Genomic DNA, 26,745 nt, shown 5'->3' on the forward strand with positions numbered 1-26,745 from the left:
CACATGATCATAGGTCAGGAAAACAGACCTTATGATGAGAGGCTGAGAGCCATGGGGCTCTTCAGCCTGGAAAAGTGCAGTCTGGAGTGAAGCTGCTGGCCACCTATAAATTTACTGGGATGCTCATCAGGATCTGGGGGAACGTCTGTTCGCCAGAGTGCCCAAAGGGATGACAGGATCGAACGGTCACAAACTCCGCCATGACCAATTCAGGCTGGACATAAGAAAGAACTTCACTGTTAGAGCCCCCAAGTTTTGGAATAGACTGCCACCAGAAGCGGTTCAAGCACCCACTTTGAATGCCTTCAAGACACATTTGGATGCTTATCTTGCTGAGATCCTATGATCCCTGCTGACTTCCTGCCCCTGGGGCAGGGGGCTGGACTCGATGATCCTCTAGGGTCCCTTCCAGCCCAAATGTCTATGAAGTATATAGGAACTACTACACCATGAGTAGTCCCACCATGTAGCCACCAAACCCTTCAGTCAGATGGAGTTTATGGTCATACCCAGGACTGACAGCAATTGCATTGTTAGTCTAAATCTACAGTTCTCAACTTGGCAGCCGTGGCACCCAGAGGTGCTATGCGATTTTTTTTTTTGAGGGTGTCATGCAGTATTAGCTGAGAGAGATACTTTACAAAGGGTGGTCTCTGGCTGCTTTTATTAAGTAGTACTACTTATTCAGCATTTACTTTATAGTGAAGATCACGTTTTCTGAAGTAGTAGGTGACCTTTTCTTTTCTTTTGTAGCATTGCTTCTGGAAGTACCTGATAGTGGATGAAGGTCATAGGATTAAAAACATGAACTGCCGTCTTATCAGGGAATTAAAACGGTTTAATGCTGACAATAAACTTCTGTTAACTGGTACTCCCTTGCAAAACAACTTGGCAGAGCTTTGGTCTCTGCTTAACTTCCTGCTCCCAGATGTGTTTGATGATTTGAAAAGGTAGGCCACAGTCTAATAGTTCAGAAGCAATAATACAGTACACCAAGTATTTTAATTAACACATGTATTTGAGGTACATGGTTGTCAGATCTTCTATACATCATAGTTCTGTGATGAAAATAATGTTCTTTTTAATTTTACTTGTTGTAAAGGCATTTTTCATACTTGTGGTGCTTTTCAAGCATAACCCTATATTTGGTGTTGAGACTGGTTTTAGTAATAAAGAATAATGCATATGGAATAACTCGGGGGGGCAGGGGACAGTTATTTGAGCTGGAGGGCCGCTTAGAGTTTGGGTGAGCTGTCTTGGGCTGGGTCCACCCCTCCCCACAATGGCTCACCAAACACAGAAATACAGTGTGGCACCAAGAATACGGTGTGGCACAGAGGAGGGGAAGGGGGGCTAGGAGCCATGGTGTATCTAGGCCTAGCTAAGTTGGTGCTGAACTGTTTCTTTCTTTTTCTCCCCCCCTCCCCCCCCCCACTCCGCCAGCCCCAAGTCCCTGGCATGCAACGGAGCCAGGCGAGGCTGGTGCGGCACTGTGTTCCCGCATGACGCTTTTGGCCGCAGGGTGCAGCTGACTCGGCTCATGCCTGGTGCAGCTCTTCCCAGATGTGGCCGCTGGGGACTTGGGGTCAGGCGGAAGCCATGCCAGCTGCTCCCAGCTCTGCCCAAATGTCATGGCCCAAAATGCCATGAGGGAAGACACCACAGCACTGCATTAGCAGTGCCTATGTCCGTACCAGACACTGGCCTGGAAGGACCTAGATAACTTGTGGCTCCTGGCCCTCTTCCTGCTGCACACTGCCCCCCACCAGTAGGGAGAACCTTACCTGAGCATTGACTTGCTGGGGTCAAGGCTGTCTGGTCTGTGAAAGGCCACAGGGTCAGAACTGTGTAGAGACAGCCTCACCAGGCAAAAGCCTGGTCAGGAGCTCAGTGCCCCCTTCCTTGAAGCATACATAAGACAGGACAGGCAGGGAAGGGAGTGGCAGCTGCTGCTACTACTGCAGCCAGTTATGGCACAGGGCAGAGAAAGAAAAGAGGTGCTGAAAGCCAGGTTAGCCACAGGCCAGGTACTTCAGAAGAGCAGCTGCATACCATTTAGAATCATTTGGCAGGCCAGGTCCATCCTGTGAGCTATATTTTGCCCACCCTTAGAATAACTGCTTGTTTCTCTCTCTCTCTCTCTCTTTCTATAGCTTTGAATCCTGGTTTGATATTACAAGCATTACGGAAACAGCTGAAGATATTGTTGCTAAAGAAAGGGAGCAGAACATCTTACATATGCTGCATCAGGTCTTTAATTTAAAATTGTTCTCACTGATATTTGGGACTCATTCTAAAGTTTTACTGCACCATTAATACTGAGTATGCTTAGACTCCATTGACAAAGTATTGGAATAGATTTATTCTTGACAGTTAATATAAAGGCCAGACTTGTTTGTTGGTTTTAAAACCTTAACACTTGTACTTTCATTACTTGTTGAACCTTTTTAATATTAGAAAGTTGCATGAGTGATGCATCTCTTAATAATATTTTTGTTTTATCTTCTGACATGAGCAGAGAGTTCAGGAAATGAAAACTAATTAATTTCCATGTCTTTTAATACTTTTCTAATATATTAAGTCTTTAGTTTACCTTGCTGACTTGGTTACTAGCATTAGGATTTGTTTCATTTTGTAAATGACTTGATTTATAGGAGTGCTACTTCTGATATTTCATAAATAATGTGTTTGCTACTATTATAGCTACGTTCTGGTATTCTAGCTGTCTTTGCTTACCTCAGGATTGTCATTAGTTTAATTCCTTCTTCAAAGGTAAAACCAAACGGCTATTAAAATGGTATCATTTCTTTAAAAAAAAACCAATAAAACAAAACAGCACAGTGCTTGAAAACAGTTGCTGCTCTCTTCCTATTCTAAGTCTCTAAGGGAGTAATGTTTATCTCCCAGATATGCTGTGTGGTAAATGAACAGATGCTTATTCTTAGCTGACAAAGATGATAATGTAGTTAGGATGCTACTTTGTCATTGTGTTAGGATCAGGTCCACATAGGCCAGGGAACTGCTTTGATGTAGGGAGTGAAACTTGCAGAATAATTTGTTTTAAGATGCTTGTAAAAGTGACTATGGCACATATTCACCTCTTGTAAAAATGTATGTTTTAAATCCTTACTAGCATCCTGTGGGTGGTGTTCACCGTCTGTCCCTGCAGGTTAAACGAGTGGGGCAGGGTGGTCCTCAGGCCAGTTCTAGTATGAGGCTAGTGCACAGAGTTAGTCTGTGGGTGTGGACTCCACGTGCTGTATCCAGCCACTGCTTGGCCCCCACACTGGTGCATGAGACCACATTCAGCCTCCAGAGATTTTAACACTATTGACATAATGTATTCTAAATACTGGAAGGCACTCCCTTTCCCAAGCTTTCTGTAGCTTATAACGTAGGACTTAAGGGGTGAATTAACTCTACATCAAACAAATTGTCACTGTTCTATTGAAATCATGAAACTGCAGTGCCAGCTTAAAATTTTATGCTCACTTCTTTAGAGACTGTGATATCTTTTTGTTTAAATTCTAGATTTTGACACCCTTCTTATTGAGAAGACTGAAATCTGATGTAGCTCTTGAGGTCCCTCCTAAACGAGAAGTTGTGGTGTATGCGCCATTGACAAAGAAGCAAGAAACCTTCTATAAGGCTATAGTAAACCGGACCATTAGAAAACTGCTTGGGAACAATGAGGTATCCACTAATAAGGACTTAACAGGAAGTACAGGTTTTATACATTTAATGGTTCATGAATGCAACTACCATAGCTTTCGTCCTGCAGTTGTAATACTGAAAACACTATTTGCTTGTTATTAGCCAGAGCAACTGTAATTAAGCAGAAGTCGGTGGTGGTGGTGTTGTCGTCAATGAAAATGTATGGCTGCTAACTTCAGTGAGAACAGAGTTAAACGTATGTGTCAACATAAATTTAAAGAGCATGTTCTTACTGGCTAGTTGTAGCGCAAAACAAACAGAATGGTATTTTTGTATATGATGGTTAACTGTCCCTCCTTTTACTTCAAGTGTTGGTAAAAATGGTGTCATAAGCTTTAGGGCAGTGGATACATGTGCATTTCTTTAAAAAGTACAAAACACAGCAGATCTAAAAAACATAAAGCTAAGGACCTAGAAAGAAAGGGCAGTTTTACAAATTTGTAATTCTTATGGTGTTTTCTAGTTTACTACCCTTAATAGATTTTAGATAGGAAGACTTCCAACGATAACTTTTTAGGTCAAGGATTAAAGATGGTTAACTTTTTAAACTGTAAATGCTACAAAATGGTATATTGCTTACAGTGTTTTCACTAACAGCATGTATATTGAGGGTTCTGGGTCAAATCTAAGACGCCTTTTTTTCCTCTGTGATCAACAGTAGCTTCCTATCACTATTTGTATCATTTTCTACAGAAAGAAGTGGTTGAGTTGAGTCCTGCAGGCCGACCAAAACGCCAGAGTCGAAAATCCATTAGTTATCGTGAAATAGATGAAACAATACCTGATGATCTGGAAAAACTGATCAGCAAAATGCAGGAGGAAGTAGAAAAAGAGAGGTGCCTATTTAGAAACAAAAGAGTTCTTTTGAATATCTTCCATATGTCTACAATTGAACTTTGTAGTAGATTTGAAACTAAATGGCAAAACAGATGTCAAGATAGATGGAAAATATATGCCATGATACATTGGCTTTCCTTCCTAGTCACTGCTTTACTAATTCTGAAAATCTTGAGTGATCAGTTAAACTGTACTATACTTGTAGTGCATTGACATCTTGTTATACTAATAAGATTATATGTTTTTGCAAGGCCAGTGATAGAAATGAGCATTCCCATGGATTCAGAAATTAACCTTAAGATGCAGAATGTTATGATGTTACTGAGAAAATGCTGTAACCATCCATACCTCATTGAATACCCACTGGACCCTGCCACACAACAATTTAAGGTACATACTGTACAACGATTACAGTAGTGTTAGCAGAAAAAAGTTAAATGCCTTTTAAGTGCTGGTGATTTGGCTTTGGACTGAGTACTAGAAAGTGGTTATATCTATGTCTTCATATGGCAGAGTATCCCCAAATCCTACCAGTGTGATTGTCTTGTGAGAGGGACTAGATGCCTGTTCAGTTTTTGCTGCCAGCTGCAAGGGACGTTGTTTCTTGTGATGGGTATACCTTGGAACAAAAGAGCTGTGAGCTGGTGTAAAACTGGCCTTTTCCCATTTGACTCCCATGGAACTTTGGGAGAACAGCTGAGGACCTGGTCTTGAAACAGCAAGTACTACTTGTGCATTTGCTTTCAAACCTGAAAGTGCTGACTCCTACTATGAAATGTGTATGATAAGGGTTATGCGTGTTCCAGAGAATACAGCCGAACCTTATTTTCTTCTAAACTGGTACATGTTACAAAATTACCATCTTGGGTCAGCATCTAACACTCACTCAAAGAAAATACAAATATATCAAACATGCATTAAGGGCACATTTAAAAGTTTTATCCTAAATAAATAAGTTTGTAATAATGCAACATTGGAAGAAATTTGGGGTGAAAATAAATCATAAACTTCACCCTTTCTTGCACACGGGTGTAAGTGCACCCCCTACAAAAAGCACCGCCAATGCTGCAAGTGACACCCATGGGTGGTCGCTGCTCACCGCCCCCCCATTCCCCCAGCCACCAGTACTGCTGGCGACATCTGCGAGTGCTCCCCTTCACTGTTGGGTGCTGGCGACATTCGCCACCACGGCTGCCTGTAGGAGCTTACCACCGTCTGCGAGTGGTCACCTTGCCCCCTCAGCCTCCAGGGGCATGCAGCATTCATGACTTAATCCATCAATAATAACCAGAAGAGTACATTCAAAAATAGTCTTCCAAATAAACACAAGCTTGACTTCTGTAGAGTTGAAACCATTATTATTCAGTGGGATACTTCACAGTGTAAGATAGTCAAATCAGCAATCCATCACTGATGCAACCTAACATTCTCTAGATGGGACAAGAATGGAATATAGGATGAGTCAGATATATATAAAATGCTGAAGGGTTGTGTAGGTAATTGCTGCTGCCGAAGGTGCCTCTTGACCAGCCAGTGCCACGTTGTTAAAAAGTGGTGTTGGTAACTAATCAGGGGCTACAAACTTAAGCCAGTGCTTTGTAGCCTGAGGTTCAGCAGCTTGAAGTTCAGTGTACTGACTGTCAACCCTGTACAGTGGGGTAGGAAATCTTATTTCTGCCTTGTGAAAAGTTCATTAGAAGTGTCTTCCATTGAGAAACAGAATGACAATCTGTTTCTCACCAGACCAGCAAGAGTGTTTTATTTATATATTTGTGTGTGTATAATAAAATCTTGATTTCAGCTAAAAAAAATTTTAATAAAAAAGGTTCTAATTGGCTCTTACCTGTAGCACCGGCGTCAAAACCTTGGTTAGAAATGTACATATGCACAATCGCCCTTTCTTTTCTGTATTTTAAGGTTGATGAAGATCTAGTGAAGAATTCGGGCAAATTCCTGCTCTTGGACCGGATGCTTCCAGAACTGAAAAAAAGGGGGCATAAGGTAGTTTTGTTTTCTGTACTGATATTGTAACAAGTGTTGCTTTTTATTTTTCCTTTCTGATAAGTATTCTAAAGACTTTTAACTATTTTAGGTGCTGCTGTTCTCACAAATGACAATGATGTTGGACATTTTGATGGATTATTGCCATTTAAGAGATTACAGATTTAGTCGTTTGGATGGATCCATGTCCTATGCAGAGAGAGAAGAAAATGTAAGTAATCCACCCTTAAGCATTTAGGCTAATTACACCAATTCATCTAATAACTAATGTGCAGCATAAAACCAAACTGCTCCAAAAGACAGAAAACGGTTTAATGGGGTAGTCATGAGTGCAGCATCACTGGATCAGAAAACTATGCAAAAAGTCTTGGGGTATGCCTACACTGACAAGTACCCACCCAAACCATAGAATCTCATAGTTAGGGTTGGAAGGGACCTCAGGAGGTTAGCCAATGCAACCCACTGTTCAAAGCAGGACCATCTCCAACTATATCTTCCTAGCCAAAGCTTTGTCTAGCCGGGTTTTGAAAACCTCAAAGGATGGAGCTTCACCCCCTCTCTGGGTAACCTGTTCCAGTGTTTTACTACCCTCCTAGCAAGAGAACGCTTTCTGATTATCTAACCTAAACTTCCTTTGCTGCACCTTGAGATCGTTGCTCCTTGTTCTATCATCTGCCACCACTGAGAACAGTTTAGCTCCATCCTCTTTCGAAGCCCACTTCAGGTAGTTGATGGCTGCTATTAAGTTCCCTCTCAGTCTCTTCTTCTCAGTTTCCTCAGTCTTTTTCCTCATAACACAAGTCATGTCCCCCAACTCACTCGCCATTTTTGTTGCCCTCTGCTGAACTGTCTCCAAATTGTCCATACCCCTTCTGTAGTGGTGGGCCTAAAACGGGACACAGTACTCCAGTTGTGACCTTACTTGTGCTGAATAGAGAGGAATAATCACTTCCCTTTACCTACTGCCAACACACCTACCAATGCTGCCCAGTATGCTGTTAGACTTCTTGCCAACAAGGACATACTGCTGGCTCATTCAGCTTATTGTCCACTGTAACCCCCAGGTCCTCTTCTGGAGAGCTGCTGCTCAACCAGTCAGCCCCCATCCTGTAGTGGTACATTGGATTGTTCCATCCTAAGTGCAGGATTTTGCACTTGTCCTTGTTGAACCTCATGAGATTCCAAACCTCCAATTTGTCTAAGTCACTCTGAATCCTAGCCCTACTCTCCAGTGTATCTATTACTCCCCCCAGCTTTGATGTCATCTGTAAACTCACTGTATGCCATCTTCCAAGTTGTTGATGAAGACATTGAACAAAACCAGCCCACGACTGATCTCCAGGGCACTCCACTTGATACCAGCTGCCAACTAGACATCAAGCCACTGATTTACTGTTCTCTGAGCCCGATGCTCCAGCCAGTTTTCTATCCACCTTACAGTCCGTTCATCTAGCCCATACTTCCTTAGCTTGCCTATGAAAGTGTTGTGGGAAACCATATCAAAAGCTTTGCTAAAATCCAGGGTACTCCACATCCACCAGTCTCCCTGCATCCACAGAGCCACTTATCTCATCATAGAAAGCAATCAGGTTGGTCATGTCCCTGGTAAATCCATGCTGACTGTTCCTAATCGCCACCTTCTCCAAGTGCTTAGAAATGGATTCCTTGAGGATCTACTCCATGATTTTTTTTCAGGGACTGAGGTGAGGCTGAGTGGTCTATAGTTCCCTGGATCCTTCTTTTTTCCCTTTCTTAAATATGGGCACTGTTTGCCCTTTTCCAATCATCCGGGACCTCTCCTGATCACCATGAGCTTTCAAAGATGGTGGCCAATGGCTCTGCAATCACATCAGCCACCTCCCTCAGCACCCTCAGGTGCATCTCATCTGGCCCTGTGGACTTGTACACATCCAGCTTTTCTAAGTAGTTCCTAGCCTGTTCCTTCACCACTGGAGGCTGCTCACCTCCCTAAACAGCTGCCTGGTGCAGCTGTCTGGGAGCTGACTTTGCCTGTGAAGACTGAAGCCAAAAAAGGCATTGAGCACTTCAGCCTTTTCTGCATCCTCTATCACAAGGCTGCCTCCCCCACACTTTCCTTGATCCTTCTCTTGCTACCAACATACTTATAGAAACATTTCTTGTTACCTTCACATCCCTTGGTAGCTGCAACCCCAACTGCGTTTTTGCTGACTTCATCCCTTCATGCCCGAGCAATACTCTTATTTTTCCCTAGTTTGTCCAAGTCTCCGTTTTCTTATAAGCTTCCTTATGTTATATGGCTCAGCCCACATACTTGAGTGTGTCACTTTTTTCATCCATGCTTTGTCACTGATGTCAAGCCCAGCTTGCCTGCATCCCTGCCATCCTCTTTGGAAATTTTGTGTAGGGGTGTATCATATTATATCATAGCAAGTAAAACTGGGAATTGGCCTGTAGAACAACCAGTTTTTCCCAAAACAGTCCCGAGTACAGAAGTTAGTTTAGCCTGTCCTTGAATGCAGCCATCAGAAGCACAGCACACCGCTCAGTTTGGCCCATATGTGATACTGTCCGACAACCATTGTAATGCACAAGAGAGACTGGAGGAGCAGGGGCTTTTGAAGAGCCACATATGCCTTATTTGGTACTTGGAGAAGCACCAACATGGTGAGAGATTATCTGCATTGGTGCCTGTACCTGGTACTATGAAGAGACCTAACCTTCCACAGGAATGGACTTTGGTGCTCCCTAACCAGAACTCTCCATGGGGGCTTGATCCTTACTCAGACCTCTTGTCTGCAAGGGGCTTTCAGGTTCTGAGACGTATTAATCACCACTGTGAGCAGGCACTTGGAGAGTTCCTGGTCTGTCCCATCTGTATGGCCTCCCTCCTTCCAAAACCTCTCCAAGCTCTTCTGTTCCCTGTCTTCCAAAAGCAGAAGTAGCTGCCTGAATTCCACACCTCGTGCATTTTGGACACAATGTCATCTACAACATGCTTTCCTACTATACCATTTGTGTGCTCAGGTTTTATATTGTGAAGACTTGCCCTTTAAATTTTAAAGTGCCTGCAATGGGAAGAACACCCCTCCTCCCCACCACCACCAGTCCATTCAGTATCCTTTTTTAATGTAAGCAACATAATTCCCCCAGATGACTCCTGTTACAGGGACACAGTTTGCAACTTCTATCATTTTTCATGTCATCCATCTTATTTGCAAGACCAGCAACCTAGAGGTAGAAAGTGAAAATTTATCGAGGCAGAAACGGATCACGTCTTGGTAAGTGGTGAGGATTTTAACTCCCTTCATTTAAAAAATGCTTACTTTCCGAGGACAGCAGTTTTGTCTTTGGTACAACAGAGGGAGTTGGAAAGTGCACAAAGACGGGATAGAATGCTGATGAGCTGTAGAAGTAACTGCCACTAGAATGAGATCTGCAAACAATCCTCCCATAACTACCACCACCTGTGCTGCTCTTACCGAAGAAGAATCAGTTGGTTTGGACTTTACCACTGAATGATTAAGCAACTTAACTTCAAAGATACAGGAAGCGCAGTAGAACCTTTGGCATGAAACCTCTGTTGCCTCCCATGCTGATACAGCTCCCATGAAGGCACACTACCAAGGACGATACAAACTTCTGTGGAAGTAACACTAACAAACTACCCACTAAAAGGGCCATATAATTAATAGGCCAAGTCATAATTTCATTTTTATAAAATATATCATAGAAAATTAGGGTTGGAAGGAATGTCAGGAGGTCATCTAGGCCAACCCCCTGTTCAAAGCAGGACCATCCGCAACTGTATCATTTCAAAAAAAGTTTTGTTTAGCCAGGTCTTAACCTCCAAGGATGGACATTCCGCAACCTCTCTGGGTAACCTGTTCCTATGCTTTACTACCCTCCTAGTGAGTCTTTTCTAATATCTAACCTGAACTTCCATTGCTGCAACTAGAAACCATTGCTCCTTGTTCTGTCATCTGCCACCACTGAGAACAATCTAGCTCAATCCTCTTTGAAACCACCTGTAAGGCAGTTTGAAGATTGCCGTTAAATCCCCTCAGTTTTGTCTTCTCCAGACTGCATCTTCCTGAGAGTTGCATGACTATAGTCAGTGACCATTTGGTGCTTGAAGCACTTAAGTGCATCACTGAAGTCCAGGTATAAATGGTATGAAGCTGGGGTATCACTGGACCTCTGCTTCCTATCTTTTGCAGCCTTACACATCTCTGGTTGTCAGATTTGCTCTCAGCACTGCAGTATAGTCCAGTGCATGTCAAGCTGTGAGGTGGCCACTTTCAAAATGACCTGGTAGTGTTGGATGCTTCTGCTGTTGTAGCTGAAATCCTGGTCCTCCATGCACCTTCCAAGTACTAGTAAAGATTTGACTGTACTACTTCTTTCAGCCAGTTGCATTCTGAGAACAGCTGATTGGACTAACTTGGGCTGCATTTGCCCCTGTGAAATCAATTTATAGATCTTTAGTGCAGACATGATGAGCTTGACCCAAAACTTGCAGCTAATTATCGGTGTCAACATAGCATACCTTCATTGTTTATACAATTGATGCCAAATCACAAAGAGATTGGGAAATGAGAGAATGGAAGTACTATCTGTAGTTAATATTGTGACCAGAATGTCATTAAGTTGCTGATGCTTCAGTCTTCCTCCTCTCCTTTTTTCCACCCCCCTCCAGTTTCTTAGAATAGTGTGTCGCAACCCAAAAGTGGATCAGAAGAACATGAAAGTTATGAACAAACTTAAAAAATGGATTCTCTTTAACCCTCATCAGTTCTTATGAAAACGTAACCATTGTTGGTCTCATGGGGTAACTTGTTATCCTGCCTGCATGAACAAAAAGGAACCAGTGATAACAGTGTAAATGTACCAGAAACTATTTATTAAGCGTACAGATTGTTTGAAAGAGTATTTATGATGAGTTGAACCCAAAATATTATTTAACTAGAACTATGAAAAAACTAAAAGAGTTTCAAAACACAAACGAACTTGGCAATTTGCTAAGTCTGCAGTTCACACCATTTTCAAACTAACAATTCCAAAAACATTTCCTAACTGTTTTAACTAAGTATTGCATTCCTCGCAAAGCAGCAGTGATGTACTGTGGTGCACACAAATAGCTTAATCTTCACATTTGTTTCTGGGTTTTGCAGTCATCTGCCCTTGGACAAAAAGCACAACATCCGCTTATGCTTGCAGAAGGTTCTACTGGGGTGCATTGTGGCAATTTGTAATTTAGGGCAGTCAGACCAGACTTAAACTTAGGCAGATTGTATGTATCCATCATTCTTTGGTTTACTTGTCTATCAATCAACTGTTCTCCAAACTCCTGCAAAAGAAAAAAAAAGTGCCATCTTCTTAATGTGATCTTTGCTTCCAGTTTGTGTTGTGGCTTAGCCAAGTGATGAGGCTGGCAATGGCAGCCACATCCAGCATATTGAAAAATAGTGTCATTGGCCACCTGTTGGTTTTCCGTCTGCAGGTGGGCATACAGACTAAGTGGTCAACGTTGTTCACCCAGCCCTTTTTTGTAGTCATGGATCACGTCCAGCTTTCTTTGCTCTCTACCCACTGTCAGGTCATGGTGCAATGCTTGACAGCAACAGCACAACTTTGGACTTCTTTGGAACATAGGAAACTAGGATGAGTTCCCCATCAAAAGCAAAAACGGATGAAAAAGTTTCCCGTCGATTTTCTTGTATTTTTCGTTTGTGATATTGGCCTTGTTTTTCCAAATCGTACCCACATAGGTCAAGTTCTGCTGTAGCAGTCTTTCTGCCAAGGCAGTACTTGTGAAGAAATTGTGATGCACAATATTCCTTCCTGTCCTGTACCAGGGATGAATCAGTTTTTCAGTGACCTGGGTACCAGGATTACCTTGGCGTGGAGGTTCTGGTTTGCCCAAGTAGATGTCTCCAGACAGGGGGAATGATGTTGCTGCATCACTGCACCACTAAATTTTCAAGCCATATTTGGCAGGCTTGCTGGGCATACACTGTCTGAAGGGACAGCGACCCCTGAATGCAATTTGCTGCTCATCAGCCATCAGGTGTATTCCTGGAATATACCATTTCCTGAGCTGCTCCACAAATTGTGTCCAAATATCTCTGAAGGTAGCAAGCTTGTCCACAACTGTCCTTTCCTCATGTGTCACCTTGTTGTCAAATCTCAGGTACTTGGTGATTTGACAAAATTGTTTTAAATTCATGGTGGCACAGAAGCAAGAACGCCTGGTGTGTTGCTCTCATGACTCCTCCAGTCCCTTGTGACCACTGTGGTATAGACCACTCAGCAGTAGGAGGCCAATGTAGGCTTTCAGCTTTGTTTCACTCCCTGGGCAGCTTTTCATCCACAGAGAGCAAACCATTCATGTAAGGTGGTTGTTCTTTGGGCATATTGTACACTGCGGTGCCAGTGAGAATGTCCTAAAAAGAAAATTTTTTAGAATTAATTAACTTTAAGATACTGCACAAGATGTGTGTCTGGGGTAGGAAATTACTCCATGGGAATGTATGAAGGTTAAAGGAGAAAAATGTGGGGAAACCATGGTTTTTCCTTGCAGGGTTGGCAGAGTTCCTGCCTGAGAGAGGCTTCTTGGGGTTGCCCATGCTCCACACCCCCCCAATACCATACATCCACCCCACCCCCTGGAGGGCAGGCTGCACTGGGTTGGGAGTGAGAGGCACTGGGTCAGGACTGATCACTGATGTTTTACAATGGGTCCTGGTACAAAAAAGGTTGAGAACTACTGTCTTAGAACACAGCTCTGCCCCCTGTAGAGAGACAAGGCAATTGTACGTCTCACTTAAACTGAAATCTAATTAACTATTTTTTAAAGCCCTTTATTCTGTTTTCTCTTCCAGATGCAGAAGTTTAACATTGAACCTGAAGTCTTCCTATTCTTAGTGAGTACACGGGCTGGAGGTCTGGGCATTAACTTGACTGCAGCAGACACTGTCATCATTTATGATAGTGACTGGGTAAGTTAAACATTTTTTCAAATGTTTTACATGGTCAGATTTTTTTAGTATGTTGCTACATATTTGTTTAGCAGCTTTCCTAGGTTATGGGCTATCCTACTTTTATAGATTACCAGGAAAAATTATATAACAAACTTAGTGTTCTGCATTTTTGGTTTTTTACCGAATTTCACTGATAAACTACCTGACTCTTTTTTTTTTATTGAACTTATTAGGTTTTTATTGATTTACATCCATTTTTCAGTTCAAGTCCCTGTTAACTGGCACAAGTGGGGAATGGAGGGTGCCAGTAAGCTAAAAGTGCCGGTTACAGCACGGGTTTCCAGCCGGGGAGGGAGGGCGGTAGTGACAGCCATTCACGGAGCGGGGGGAGGAGAGGCAGCAGTGGTCATGCTGGGTCCAGGGTAGGGTGGCTGGAGCCACTGCCTGGGCTCTCGGCTCTGACCCCAGGAGGAGCTGCGGGAATCACTCCCAGGTTGGGTGGGTCCCAGCTGCACCCCGGCAGCTCTGGCTGCGGCCCTGCCCCAGGTGCTGGGAGATGAAAGCCGCACCAAGGGGCAGGCAGGAGAGCCCAGCCTTGCTTCCTGTGGTGGGTGCTTTACCTGGCCACTTCTGCATGGGCCCATGGGGATGGAGCTGCTGCCGAGGGACGCAGAGCTCCCGGCTCTGACCCAAGGCGAGAGGGGACAGGTCAGGGTAATGGGGCAGGGACTGTCCCTGTGTCCGGGCACATGCAACTCCTTCCTCCTCTCCCAAATGCCAGGGCAGCCCAGCAGCAGACTGCTGCAGCAGGGGGAAGGGGCACGAACGTGATCAGGGAAGAAAGCAGTGGGGCATGGCACTGTGCACCTGCTGTTGAAATTCCAGTTAATGGAGTTTTCTGGTTTACTGTATTTATTTTTATGAAATGCCATCCTGATAGACAGTTTGTGTTGCAGCACTGAAGCAATTCTTAAATGTATAGCTCACTCCAGACACACAGTGGATCCAGTCAGATTTAAACTGTTTAATATCACACCATAATTGGCTCACATGACATAAACAGGCGCTTAGTGCTTCTGTTTAATGTGGGGCTGAATAAAAACATACACAGAAAAAAAAGTAAAAGTTGAGTAGAAAGCGCAAATCTATGTGAATATAGCCATGAAAATCGGTGTTTTAGAAGTTTTCAAAAAGAGTAAACAGGAAGGTGAAGAGGAAGATGCATTGCGCTGCAAGTACAGTGGCATTGAAGTCAGTTCTTATGCTGACAGGGTAAAAGAACATATAGAAAGCAAGTGATATATTAAAGGAGAATGTGCGATTAGGGATAAACAGCCCATATCTGGAGCCTTCAACAGGGCATTAATGAAAGAGAACCCAACACAACTGTTTAATGATTTTGTGCATGCTATTTGTTTTGCTCGGCAACCACTGTTTCTCATAGAGGGATTGATCAGTGATTTTGCTGCTGGACAGTATTGTTGCACAAAAACTCTTCCTAATGCAGACGACCTCACTCTTAAGTACCTGAGAGAAAATGATGAAGCTGTAGTATCTAAAGTGATTGAAAGAATTAATGGAAATGTGGTTTGTTTTTTTGATGAATTCCCTGACGCATTGGACCACCTGAATTTGGCCTTTTTTTTTTTTTATTTCAAAGCCAAAACCTGCATTCTTTTGTGCAGATGTGATATTCATCCCATTTACTGATACCCCAAGCATTCATGCAACAGTAAATGCGGTGTTAGAAATGTACCAACTGACTTGGGGAAAATGTGGCCACCACTAACATGGATTCTGCCTCCTGTATGTCTATATTTTGGATTTAAAACTTCATTGTAGAACAAGAACGTTTTTTTGCCTCCCTGCCTGACACCTCCAGGGAAGAAATTCTACCTGATCAACACATCAGAGAGCTACTCAACACAGCTCACAGAGGTACACTCATGGACCCAGAGGGACAGACTTCCACCTTCAGCTCCCTCTGTGCAAAAATGAAGTTTATTTCCTACCTGTGGGGACACTTTACCATCTTGTACCATCTACACTTTTCCCAGAGCCTTACGAAGGGACTTTGATCCCAAAAGCTTGCAGAAAAGGACAGTTTTCTTGCCGTTTTCCAGTTGGTCTAATAAAAGGTATCATTTTGGAACCAAGAGTTCTAGTTTTTTGTATGTCCTATATGGCTAAGCTTTCATGGAAGAAAAAACTCAATCAGAAACCAGAGCTATTATGAGTTACTTGTCCCACTCATTTAATCTTGCACTATCATCAGCCACAGCTATTGAAGAAATGAGAGACACAAAAGCATCATTGGATTTGGGGCTGTTTTCAAGCATGCAAACAAGCTCAAGGCTTTGTTTTATGAAGTGCAAGATAACTGCAAAATTGACTGCCAATTTATTGACTCCTGTTGTGCCACATCAATGAATGAATTTCTGCCTGGCTGCATGTCTTGTAAATAAGGCATGGACTTTGCTAATGTGTGTTTTAGATCACCCTGAGTTTGTCAGTGCTAAAGCAGAAACTGAAGAAACAGGCAAATAATCTCAGTGGCCAGCAGATCCTGCACACCAAGGTCATGTTCATTGCTGAGAACCTGAATTCACTGTCTGAAATTCTAAAAGCAGTGGAATTCTCCCATGCTGCCTTCAACACAGTATTTTCACAATAATACAGATGTTCACCACATACTGACAACTAAAATATCATCTGAATTGAACAAAAAAGCTACAACAGAAACATCCAGTGAGAAAACGCAACTGTTTCATGAAATCCTTCTGACCTTGGAACACGAAAGAACCAAAAAAGCTTTCAAAGTCTTAAACATTATTCTCTGTGGAACATGGCAGGTGACTATAACGTGTAATTTGAACCCCAAAGTGTTTGGCCCCGAAGATTCATTTTGGAATGTCATCCAGGTGTTGAACCCCTTCCTCAAGGTGAATTTTGCAGCAGACTATGACCACTATGCCAGAGTGTTTCAACCATTTGTCGTCAAAGATGAATTTACACATCTTAAAAGTGAATGCACTACCTACATGAACATGCCAATCCCTGACGATGTGGAACTGGATGTGCTGGTTACTTTCCAACTTTAGTAAAATTGCACAACAAGCTTTGAGTGTAGCCCCCAGCTCAATGGATACAGAATGCTTATTTTCAAAACTGGACTACATCCAAGAGAGCAAGAGGCTCAACATGAGTATGGATGTGCTCAACATGAGTGAGGATACACTTAAGAAAACAATGTGAGCCTATGCAAACCAGGATTTCTGGAAAAATTATTAGTTTTGATGGGACACAAAAATTAGTTTGTATTTAAAAAGTTTAGCCTAACTTTACTATTCTTTGTTCTTTTTGTAATAATTCAAAATCAGTTCTGAATTGTGAGGTAAATATGCAAGGTAAGTTCACTCTCATGCGATCGGCATAGGCACCCCCCCACCCCCAAGCAGGTAAGTCTGTGGGAGGAGGGAAGGGAGAGGGCTGTGGGGAGAGGCGTGGCATGACCCATCGGCTACTCCCTGGGCTGCAGCAGGGAGCAAAGTGGAGGCAGCTGTCACTGCGTGTAGGGCAGGAGGGCACAGTTCTTGCTGCCACACACACACCCCAGATGGGCTGGGGAGCTGCGCCAGGCTCTTCCCAGGGGGACATGTGCCCCAGATCTGCACGTGGGAAAAGAGCAGGCTACCACCTGCCCTGAGAACCAGGAAGAGCCTAGTGCCTGCAGCAGTGGCAGCCTGCTCTTGCTGCAGCCTGCTAAGCCCTAGAAGAGCCGGCTGCTGCCTGCCCCAAGCACTGGGAAGAGCCTGATGCCACTGCTGGCCCCAACCCGCCACAGCAGCAGGCTGCAGCAAGAGCAGCCTGCCGAGCTCCAGGAAGAACCCAGTGCTGCTGCCAGCTCCAGTTGGCAGCAGCAGCAGCCTGCTCTAGTCCCGCGCGCAGATCTGGGGGCACATGCCCCCCCCCCCCCCCCCCGGAAGAGCCTGACACAGCCCCCACAGACCGCAGCCCTCCCGGGGTTCACATAGCAGCAAGAGCCACACCCCCATGCCCTGCACCCACTGACGGTTCCCCCCACTTTGCTTCCTGCTGCAGCTCCAGGAGCAGCCAACGTGCTACACCATGCCTCTCCCCCAACCCCTTCTCTAGTCCTAGACTTACTCGGGTCCCTCTCTCCCTCACTGCTGCAGAAACGTATTATTATTTCCCCGATTTTAAACCAATGTGTTCTTTTGTTTTTTCTTTTCTTCCTTTTATCCCAATTTCAACCTAGTTTTTATGTTTGGAAGATAAACCCTGAAAAATTGCCGGAATTTTTTTTTAAATAAAAACAAAAATGTGGAACACTAAATAAACCAGGGATGGGCAAAATGTGGTCCACAGGCCACATGCAGCCTGCCGGGCCATTCTATCCAGCCCACAAGGCCCCTAAAAAATTTAGAAAAATAATAGTTATCTGCCCCTGGCTGCCTGTCATGCAGCCCTTGATGGCTTGCCAAAACTCAGTAAGTGGCCCTCTGCCCGAAATAATTGCCCACCCCTCAAGTAAACCGTTGGACTACAGCTTATATTTAGCAAGCAATAATAGTTCAGCAGGCTTTCACACACTCTTTACTACCTAATGTCATAACTATGATAGCTTTGAGCCAACTCATTTGTGAAAGATAAACAAATTTATACCATGTCTCAAAGTACTTTTAGTAAAAGGCTGGTTTCCATGACAACTAAATAGTTGGTTCCATGATCCAGTTCAACTGTAAAATTAACTTGTTTTTTTCAATTTTATTAACGCAATTAGTTGTGCACATACTCCCCAGAAATTGGAATGATCTTTTCCTCTTTCTGCAGCACAAAGTGATGCATTTTCAGCTTTAAAGCCTGTAGAGTCAAGTGACTGAAAGTAAAGCCCATTGTGCATCTTTATCAGCAAAGTTGTTTGTTTGTTTTTTTAATTCCTTTTAGAATCCCCAGTCTGACCTTCAGGCCCAGGACAGGTGTCACAGAATCGGCCAAACGAAACCAGTTGTTGTATATCGCCTTGTAACAGCAAATACTATTGATCAGAAGATTGTGGAGAGAGCTGCTGCCAAGAGGAAGCTAGAGAAGCTGATTATCCACAAAAGTTAGTAAATTTACTCCACTTTTTTTGTATTACTCCATTAAAACCCAGTAGAGAATTCTTGCCGCTGCAGCTTGTTGCTTTTAGTGATCCTAGTTGGTTGTGAAAAACTTCTCCTTTTCTTTTCAAGAGTCAAAAGCAGTCTCTTCTCTGAAGGCATTTGTTAGCCCAGTGTAGCTGATTTCTGCTGCAGATTTAGAGTAAGACTTTTCAGGCTTCAGAAGAACTGGGGTCATCATGCTGCATCTGTTGACCGGGGAGGAGGAGGAAGGTTTGCTTTGCAGGAAGAAAAAATGGAATGAAGCCAGGCAGTAAGGTATTTGAGTTGTTAGAATAGTTGCTGTGGAGTTGTAGATAAGCATCAGCCAGATCAGCTTCCTGACGGATCATTTTTCACTTTAAGGGAAAAGAAATGTCTGACTGCAGTGGATAAAATTTGTTGTTGTTGTTGTTTTTTTTTTTTAATTAAAGAAAAATATATTTAAATGCAACTGAATTTTAAAATTTGCAACCTCCATAAAGGTATAACTTTCTATAATTTTATTAAAATCATTTAAAAATATTCAAGCAGTATGTGTTATCTTTACATGTTTTAAAGAAAGTCAAAGTACTGAATTGGTGCAAACTACTAAATTAGGCTAGGCACCTAATTTAGCATAAAAGCCATGTTAGTTACAAATCAATGTGTTTTAATAGTTACCAGTGATGGTAAGGTCTTCTTTAGGAAAGTAAAGAGACCATGATTAGGTAAATGAGTTAACTTTTTAAAGGAAGAAAGCTGTATTTTGGGTAAGGTACATGGAAAAAAAAGAAGCACCTCTGTAGCTATTGGCAGCTACTTGGTGTGATGGTTCTCAAACTCTAAACCAGAAGGCCCCAGGGGGTAAACGGTAGTGGCATGGAGAAGCAGCAGCACTTCCAGTCTCGCTGCTGGCACTTCTGGTCAATCATTTGCTGCCGCCGCCCGCCCCCCCCGGGCTCATTGCCCAGCCTGGGGACTCCCTGTTTAACCTGGTATCTGGTTGTGACACCAACCAAAAATGATTGAAAACCCCTGCTCTAGACCAGTGGCAGTCAAATTTTTTGGCATGTATGCCACAAATTAAGTCCCACATCCTCCCCAAGCTCCATTCCAGTCCCTTTCCCCTTTTATCCTTCTTTTTCTTCTCCCTGCCCTAACCTCTGCCCTCCCCAATCTACTGCATGCCCTACAGAGAGGCTGCCTATGGCACCTGTGTTACAGTTTGGCCAGCCCAGGTCTAGATAATTAAACCAGTGCTAGTTTTGGGTGATATGTTGAATTAGGTGTCTTTTTAGTATTACCCAAGTCTCTTTTTATACTCCACTTGCTATCATGGTGCTTCTGTCTGCCAGCAAGCTCCTAAGATTTCATGGTCAGTTAAAATAGGAGAAAAGCATCTTTCAGAAATGTCTTTGCCAGAAATGTAACTTTTGGTCTAGTTTGCATGTAGAACCAAAACAGGAAGAGTAATTTGAATCCATCAAGGAATCAACCCATGAAATGATGAAGCATCCAGTACAGAGTTAAATATGAAAGGAGAGAGCAATAACATGGGACAGGTTGCCAAGCAGACTTACCAATTTCATTAAGTAAATACTTGTTTAATTGTTTACTAACCACTGCTAAGCCCAAGTTTCAGTGGTTTCCTCTAGGAACCCTTGCCTCAAGTAAAGGTTTAGGGAAGGCTGCTGTGATCACCTAACTAAGTAATCTGATGGTACCTTCTTGCCATAAATATAAAAAGCACGTAAAGTTAATTCCATCCTCTTCTGACCCTGCTAAGATGCTTTAGACATGTTTTAAAGGTATCTGGCCACCCAGCCTTCTGAAACCGAAATAACTTGAGTTGAAATTTATTACAAACCAGCAGAGCTGTGAAATCTTAGTGTCAACATCCTTTTAATTTTTATTTGTTCTTTATCTAAAAGAAGGATATTCATTAAAAAAGCCCTAAGCTATTTTACAATTGGATGGATCAGGCTTGAAGTAAGGGAATGTCAGAGTAGAGTTAAATTATGTGCAAACTTCTCTGTACACCAGCACATATTATGATGGTGCCTTTAAAAGAATTTTCTCAGACATATTTCTGCCACCCTAGATGCATTCAGTCTAACACCATACTGCTACTAATCGTACTTCACAGGTGATAACTACTCCCTCCCTTCCCGAATAGTCTTCCTCTACACCTCCCTAGGTTGCCTTATATTACTGCATTTTACCTTCGTAATAACTCTTCACTCCTCATTCACAGTCCCTTTGTTTGCATTTACATATGGAGTCTTTTCTGTGCTATTTAGTTCAGTTTGTATTTGTCTCTTGGATCCAAGGAAGGGCACTTGCTGCTGAATAAGCTTTCAGGTGTTTTTTACTGGACTAGCTATATAGTTGGAAAAGAAACCTCAAAAATCCTTGCTTCTCATACAACAGTAACATATTAAATATGAATACATTACTTCATGTGAGAAGTATGTAGTTAAGTAGTGGAATCATTTAAATATTATATGCATGTATGTTACCCAGAAATAGCAAAACCTGTGTTTAGTGGATATTTGCAAACCAGACCTGAGCAAGGGCAGAGGAAGTGGGTAAGGGAGGAGGTGAGATTGGGCAGCTGCATCTGTAAGTGGCAAGGTTGGGCAAGTCTAGTGATAGTAGGAAGCTACAATGTTAGTCTCCCCTGATTTGTCTGCTTTTCTTGGCTTTGTCCTCAGTCAACTTTGGCCAGTTGGAAGTAATCTTATGTTTCTGACAGACCTTGATAACCGATCCAAGTGACTGCTGGTTTTTGTCAGTATTTAGATGTCTAGTAATGAGTTGCTTAGAAACTTCCCTTCTGTCTACACTCAAGTCTATTGGAAAACGTGGAGGTTTGGGGTACTGCTAAGTGTTAGGGTATTAAGAAATGTTAGTCTGAGCAGTTATATCTCATTTATTAAGTATATTGAGAGAAATTAGTCTCTAATAAATCATAAGCATCTTTCACTGCTTCTCTGTTCTGTAGTTGTAACCCTCCTCACTTTGTTTCAATCAGCTAATGTTATAATGGGAACAAACTTCAACCTTCTCCATCTAATTTTAATTGCAATGTTTTTACTGTAAGTAGAACTAATACCTTTTCTATCATGTGCATGTCACTGCTGTTTCCAAACCATTTCTTTGCATGCCAAAATTAGTGACAGGTGTGCATGTAAGAGTTCTGTGCAATGCTTCATATTTTTTTTGACCTTTCAGCTTAGTAATAATTTAGGCATGTTGTATGTGCTTGGACAAAATGGTGAAGCACGATATTCACTATGTGCCGTTGTATTGATGTGCAGCGTGTCCAAAATAGTTGATTATCTGTTTCTTCAGCACATGTTAGATGTGTCAATTTACAAATTTGGTGGCTGCCTTTTATAGATTTTCTTACATGGGGGTTTTTCTCTCTGCATAGATCAGTTTAAAGGTGGTAAATCTGGGTTAAGCCAATCAAAGAGCTGCTTGGATCCTCAGGAATTAATGGAATTATTGAAATCAAGAGATTATGAAAGGTATGTTTTCACATTTTTGTTTGATTTCCACCCCGCCCCACAATTGGTTCTCGATCTGTGGCATATAAGTAAGTGTCAGATCATCACAGTGGCTCTGCCCTTTTCATGATATTACCGTATTTTTCGGACCATAAGACGCACCTGACCATAAGACGCACCCAGTTTTTATGGCAGGAGAGACTATGTGTGCCGGTGGCCGGCCATTTTTATTGCCGGCTCCCGGCCACCGGCACGGGCGCCGGCTTCCGGTGTAAACAAGCAGCGGATGTCCCACTCGGGCTCCGCCGCCTCCGCGGGCAAGCTCCGCCCCGTCTCCCCGGGACACGGCATAAACAAGCGGCGGGTGTCCCGCTCGGGCTCCGCTGCCTCCGCGGGCAAGCTCCGCCCCGTCTCCCCGGGACACACACCTTCGGACCATAAGACGCACCCTCGTTTTCTCCCCACTTTTGGGGGGAAAAAAGTGCATCTTATGGTCCGAAAAATACGGTAAATGGCATTCAGGTCTGCCAATTGGAAAGAAGCTAGGTCCTTAGGGAACTGATACTGTTACAGGGTGTCACTGGTGGGGTTACCCTGGGATTTCTGTCCACAGCTAGCTCTGCACTCCCCTTCTTTCGCTCACTTGACATGCCTTGGTGTTAAATAATTGCAGTAAATTGCCTCACTCCAGAGAGGGTGGTGATCTAAAGCCAGGTGGCACTACCTCATCCTTATCTGTATCATTACTGACAATGGTTGGGTCCAGACCAGACCCTCTTTCAGGGCCTCAGCCTTCTTCCTTTCAAGGTCCCACCTTGCCCAGGCCATCAGTCCTAATTCTGTCCCTTCTGTGTCTCAAACCTAGAACCCTTGGTTCCATTGGCCAGTGAATCGACCTCTGGGCCAGGTCCCTTTAGTTCTCACCCTTTGCTGCCCTGATAGGTCCCTGTCTCAAGGCAAGCATTCACAACCTGCTGAGGGTCAATTACTGCAGCATCTTGTCTCCATACAGTGCTTTGCTACGTGGCCTCCATATTACCCCTTATGGCCTTGTCTGTTCTACCAGTTGTTATCAACAGGTATTTTTAATAGACTGCCCTGACATTTTGAGCTACCAACAAAGTTCCAGACATAACGGCCCTCTTGTTATCCTTTTTGGGCTCAACAGAAAAAAAAAAACCTACACAGTTTACCCCCACTGAGATCCACATGTCTTCAGGTCCATGCCCCGTGTGCCCCAGGGCTCTGCTAGCCAGTTTCTGGGGTGTTTCCCCTCTCCCCCTCAAGAGCAAGTTAGTCCTGGTTCTGCTACTAGGCCTTTCCTCTCTCCCCCTGGCATTGTACAGCCAGGCCCAGCCCCTTTTCTGGTCACCTGACCACCCTCCTCCCCCCTTATACCAACATAGGAAGTCCTTGTTCGCAGTCTCCAGGAAGGGTGGGTATGCATCTTGTCCTCAGCTGCATATCTTTATTCCTGCCTTGAACAGTCCTTATCTTAAAGAGACCAAGTTCTGTGGTTCTGTTCCATGGTCTGTACCCTGTTTTAGTATGGAACTGCTGAATTAATCCAATGGTAACTTGGTTTTACGTTGTATCATTTTATCTTATTTCTGTAGAGAGGTTAAAGGATCCAGAGAGAAAGTAATCAGTGATAAAGATTTAGAGTTACTGTTGGACAGAAGTGATCTTATTGGTAAGTAAAGCTTATTTGGTCTGTCTTTCCTGTTTGACAGTAAAATATATCTATATGTCTATGTCTGTCATCTGGAGTCTGTTGTTTGGGGTCTGTCATCTATCCAAAACCTGACATGGGTAGATATTTCAGTTCCTATACTGCCAGAAAGTCTGGGGCACCCCTCAACAAATATCAAATTAAATCCCCATAATGAGTATTCGGTGTACAATACAGAGGGTCCTGATGTGTACATTTGGCTTTTACACTGACAACTTAAGGTAGCTAAGAACATTTTTGAGGAGCAGTGGGGAGTAGAATGCCAGTTCATCAGAACAAACTGCTCTTGACAATGGGTTTCTTTTAGCAAATTTCCCATTTCAGAATTTTTCCAAAATACAGTGAAAGCCGTGTTATCCATAGTTTCATAGTTTGTAGGGTCAAAAGGGACCTGAGCAGATCATCTAGTCCGACCCCCTGCCATGGCAGGAAAGAATACTGAGGTCAAATGACCCCAGCAAGATGTTCATCTAACCTCCTCTTAAACACCCCCAGGGTAGGAGCCTACACCACTTCTCTTGGAAGCTGGTTCCAGACCCTAGCCGCCCTGACCGTGAAGTAGCGCCTCCTGATATCTAACCTAAATCTACCCTCTGCCAGCTTGTGACCGTTATTCCTGGTCACTCCTGGAGGTGCTCGGGGGAGCAGTGACTTCCCCAATGCCTGCGGATCCCCCCTGACTAGTTTATAACAGGCCACAAGATCCCCCCTCAGCCTTCTCTTTTGGAGACTGAACAGGTTCAGGTCCCGCAGCCTGTCCTCACAAGGCCTGCCCTGCTGTCCCCTGATCATACGAGTGGCCCTCCTCTGGACCCTCTCCATGCTGTCCACATCCCTCTTGAAGTGCGGTGCCCAGAACTGGATGCAGTACTCCAGCTGCGGCCTGACCAGAGGGGGAGGATCACCTCCTTGGACCTGCTCGAGATGCATCTGTGGATGCATGCCAAGGTGTGGTTGGCCTTCCTGACTGCCTCTCCACACTGCCGGCCCATGTTCATCTTGGAGTCAGTGATGACCCCCAGATCCCTTTCTGCCTCCGTGCTGATAAGAGGGGAGTTTCCCAGCCTGTAGGTATGGTGCCAGTTGTTCCTCCCGAGGTGCATCACCTTGCACTTGTCTGTGTTGAAACCCATCCTATTCTCGTCCGCCCACCCTTGTAACTTGTCGAGGTCTGATTGTAGCCTGTTGCATCCTTCCAATGTACCCACGTCCCCCCACATCTTAGTGTCATCAGCAAATTTGAACAGGGTGCTTTTTACCCCCTCATCCAAATTGCTGATGAAGATGTTGAACAGTGCAGGCCCGAGAACCGAGCCCTGGGGGACCCCACTGCCCATGTCCTTCCAGGTTGAGAAGGACCCATCTACTACCACCCTCTGGGTGCAGCCCTCCAGCCAGTTGGCGACCCATTTGACTGTGTGGGTGTCTACACCACAGCCCCCCAGTTTCTTAATGAGAACAGGGTGAGAGACAGTGTCAAAAGCCTTCCGGAAGTCCAGGAAGATTATATCCACTGCTACCCCTGCATCTAATGATCTGGTGATCTGATTGTAAAAGGCCACCAGGTTGGTCTGACAGGACCTGCCACTGATGAACCCATGTTGGTTGCCCCTAAGCATGCAGTCTCCTGCTGGCCCCTCCTGGATGTGTGCCAACGTAATTTTCTCGAACAGCTTGCCTAGGATCGAGGTGAGACTAACCGGCCTATAGTTTCCCGGGTCCTTCTTCCTTCCTTTTTTGAAGATGGGGACCACATTGGCCTTCTTCCAGTCCTCCGGTACCTCACCAGAGCACCACGAGTGCTCATAAAGTTGTGCCGGGGACTTGCAATGACCCCGGCCAGTTCCTTTAGAACTCTAGGGTGGAGATCGTCCGGACCGGCTGACTTGAATACGTCCAACCCCTCCAGAAGCTCCCTAACTAAATCCTCGCTAACCTGTGGTCCAGGTGTGCCTCCCCCGGGGCCCGAGGGGGGCCCAGCAGGGAGGTGGCTGTTCTGGTCCCTACTTAGGGAGACAGAGGCAAAGAAATCGTTAAACATGTTAGCTTTGCCGTCTGATGTGATGACCAAGTTTCACATTGCATCCTGCAAGGGGCCCACGTTACCTGGGACCTTTTTTTTACCCCCTACATATTTAAAAAAAGACTTCTTATTGTCCTTAATCTGGGAAGCTAGTCCCAGTTCCATCTCTGCCTTGGCCTTCCTAACTACCCCCCTACATCCCCGAGCAACTACAGAATAGTCCTCCCTGGTGATGACCCCTTCTTTCCATTGGGTGTAAGTCTCCTTTTTAGCAAGGAGACATTCCCGGATGCTTTTGGTGAGCCACAGAGGCTTGTGTGTTCTCCTGCTCCCTTTGATCCTCATTGGGCTTACCTTCCTTTGGGCTTGGAGGATCATCTCCTTAAGGAGCAACCACTCTTCTTGGACACCTGGCTCCCCTCCCCCCCAGGACCTCAGCGCTTCTCCAACTATCCTCCTTAGCTCGTTGAAGTCTGCCCTCCTAAAATCTAGGGCCACTGCCTTACTGCATGCCTTTGCCACCTTGCGCTGGATGGTGAATTCCAGCAGGCGATGATCGCTGTCGCCCAGGTGGTCGAGCACTCGCAGCCCCCTCACCAGGTCATCACCCGTGGCCAGCACTAGGTCCAACAAGGCGTCCCCCCTGGTGGGGCTGTGCACCTCCTGGGTTAGATGGAGGTCCTGCACTCTGGCCAAGAATCTACGTGAGCGTTCAGACCTGGCTGAATGCTCTTCCCAGCAGTTGACCGGGAAATTCAGGTCCCCCATGACAACCACATCCTTAGCCTTCACTACCTCTGTGAGCTGACCCAAGAATTCC

The 26,745-nt window shown here is 44.3% G+C and overlaps 1 protein-coding gene across 2 annotated transcripts in view; it reads left to right on the forward strand.

Moving 5' to 3' along the window:
- Positions 1-26,745, forward strand: part of HELLS (helicase, lymphoid specific) — a 50,453-nt gene that overhangs the window by 19,390 nt on the left and 4,318 nt on the right. For both annotated transcript variants that reach the window (XM_090056685.1, XM_090056686.1), the window contains 11 exons: positions 754-950; positions 2,154-2,250; positions 3,532-3,693; positions 4,408-4,550; positions 4,803-4,941; positions 6,469-6,552; positions 6,644-6,763; positions 13,416-13,532; positions 18,483-18,642; positions 22,095-22,191; positions 23,787-23,863. In XM_090056685.1, the coding sequence (XP_089912811.1) occupies positions 754-950; positions 2,154-2,250; positions 3,532-3,693; positions 4,408-4,550; positions 4,803-4,941; positions 6,469-6,552; positions 6,644-6,763; positions 13,416-13,532; positions 18,483-18,642; positions 22,095-22,191; positions 23,787-23,863 (1,393 nt within the window). The remainder of the gene's footprint in view (positions 1-753; positions 951-2,153; positions 2,251-3,531; positions 3,694-4,407; positions 4,551-4,802; positions 4,942-6,468; positions 6,553-6,643; positions 6,764-13,415; positions 13,533-18,482; positions 18,643-22,094; positions 22,192-23,786; positions 23,864-26,745) is intronic.

The sequence above is a fragment of the Crocodylus siamensis genome, chromosome 7, assembly GCF_052110815.1.
Source record: "Crocodylus siamensis isolate JL-2025a chromosome 7, ASM5211081v1, whole genome shotgun sequence".
NCBI classification, from domain to species: domain Eukaryota; kingdom Metazoa; phylum Chordata; order Crocodylia; family Crocodylidae; genus Crocodylus; species Crocodylus siamensis.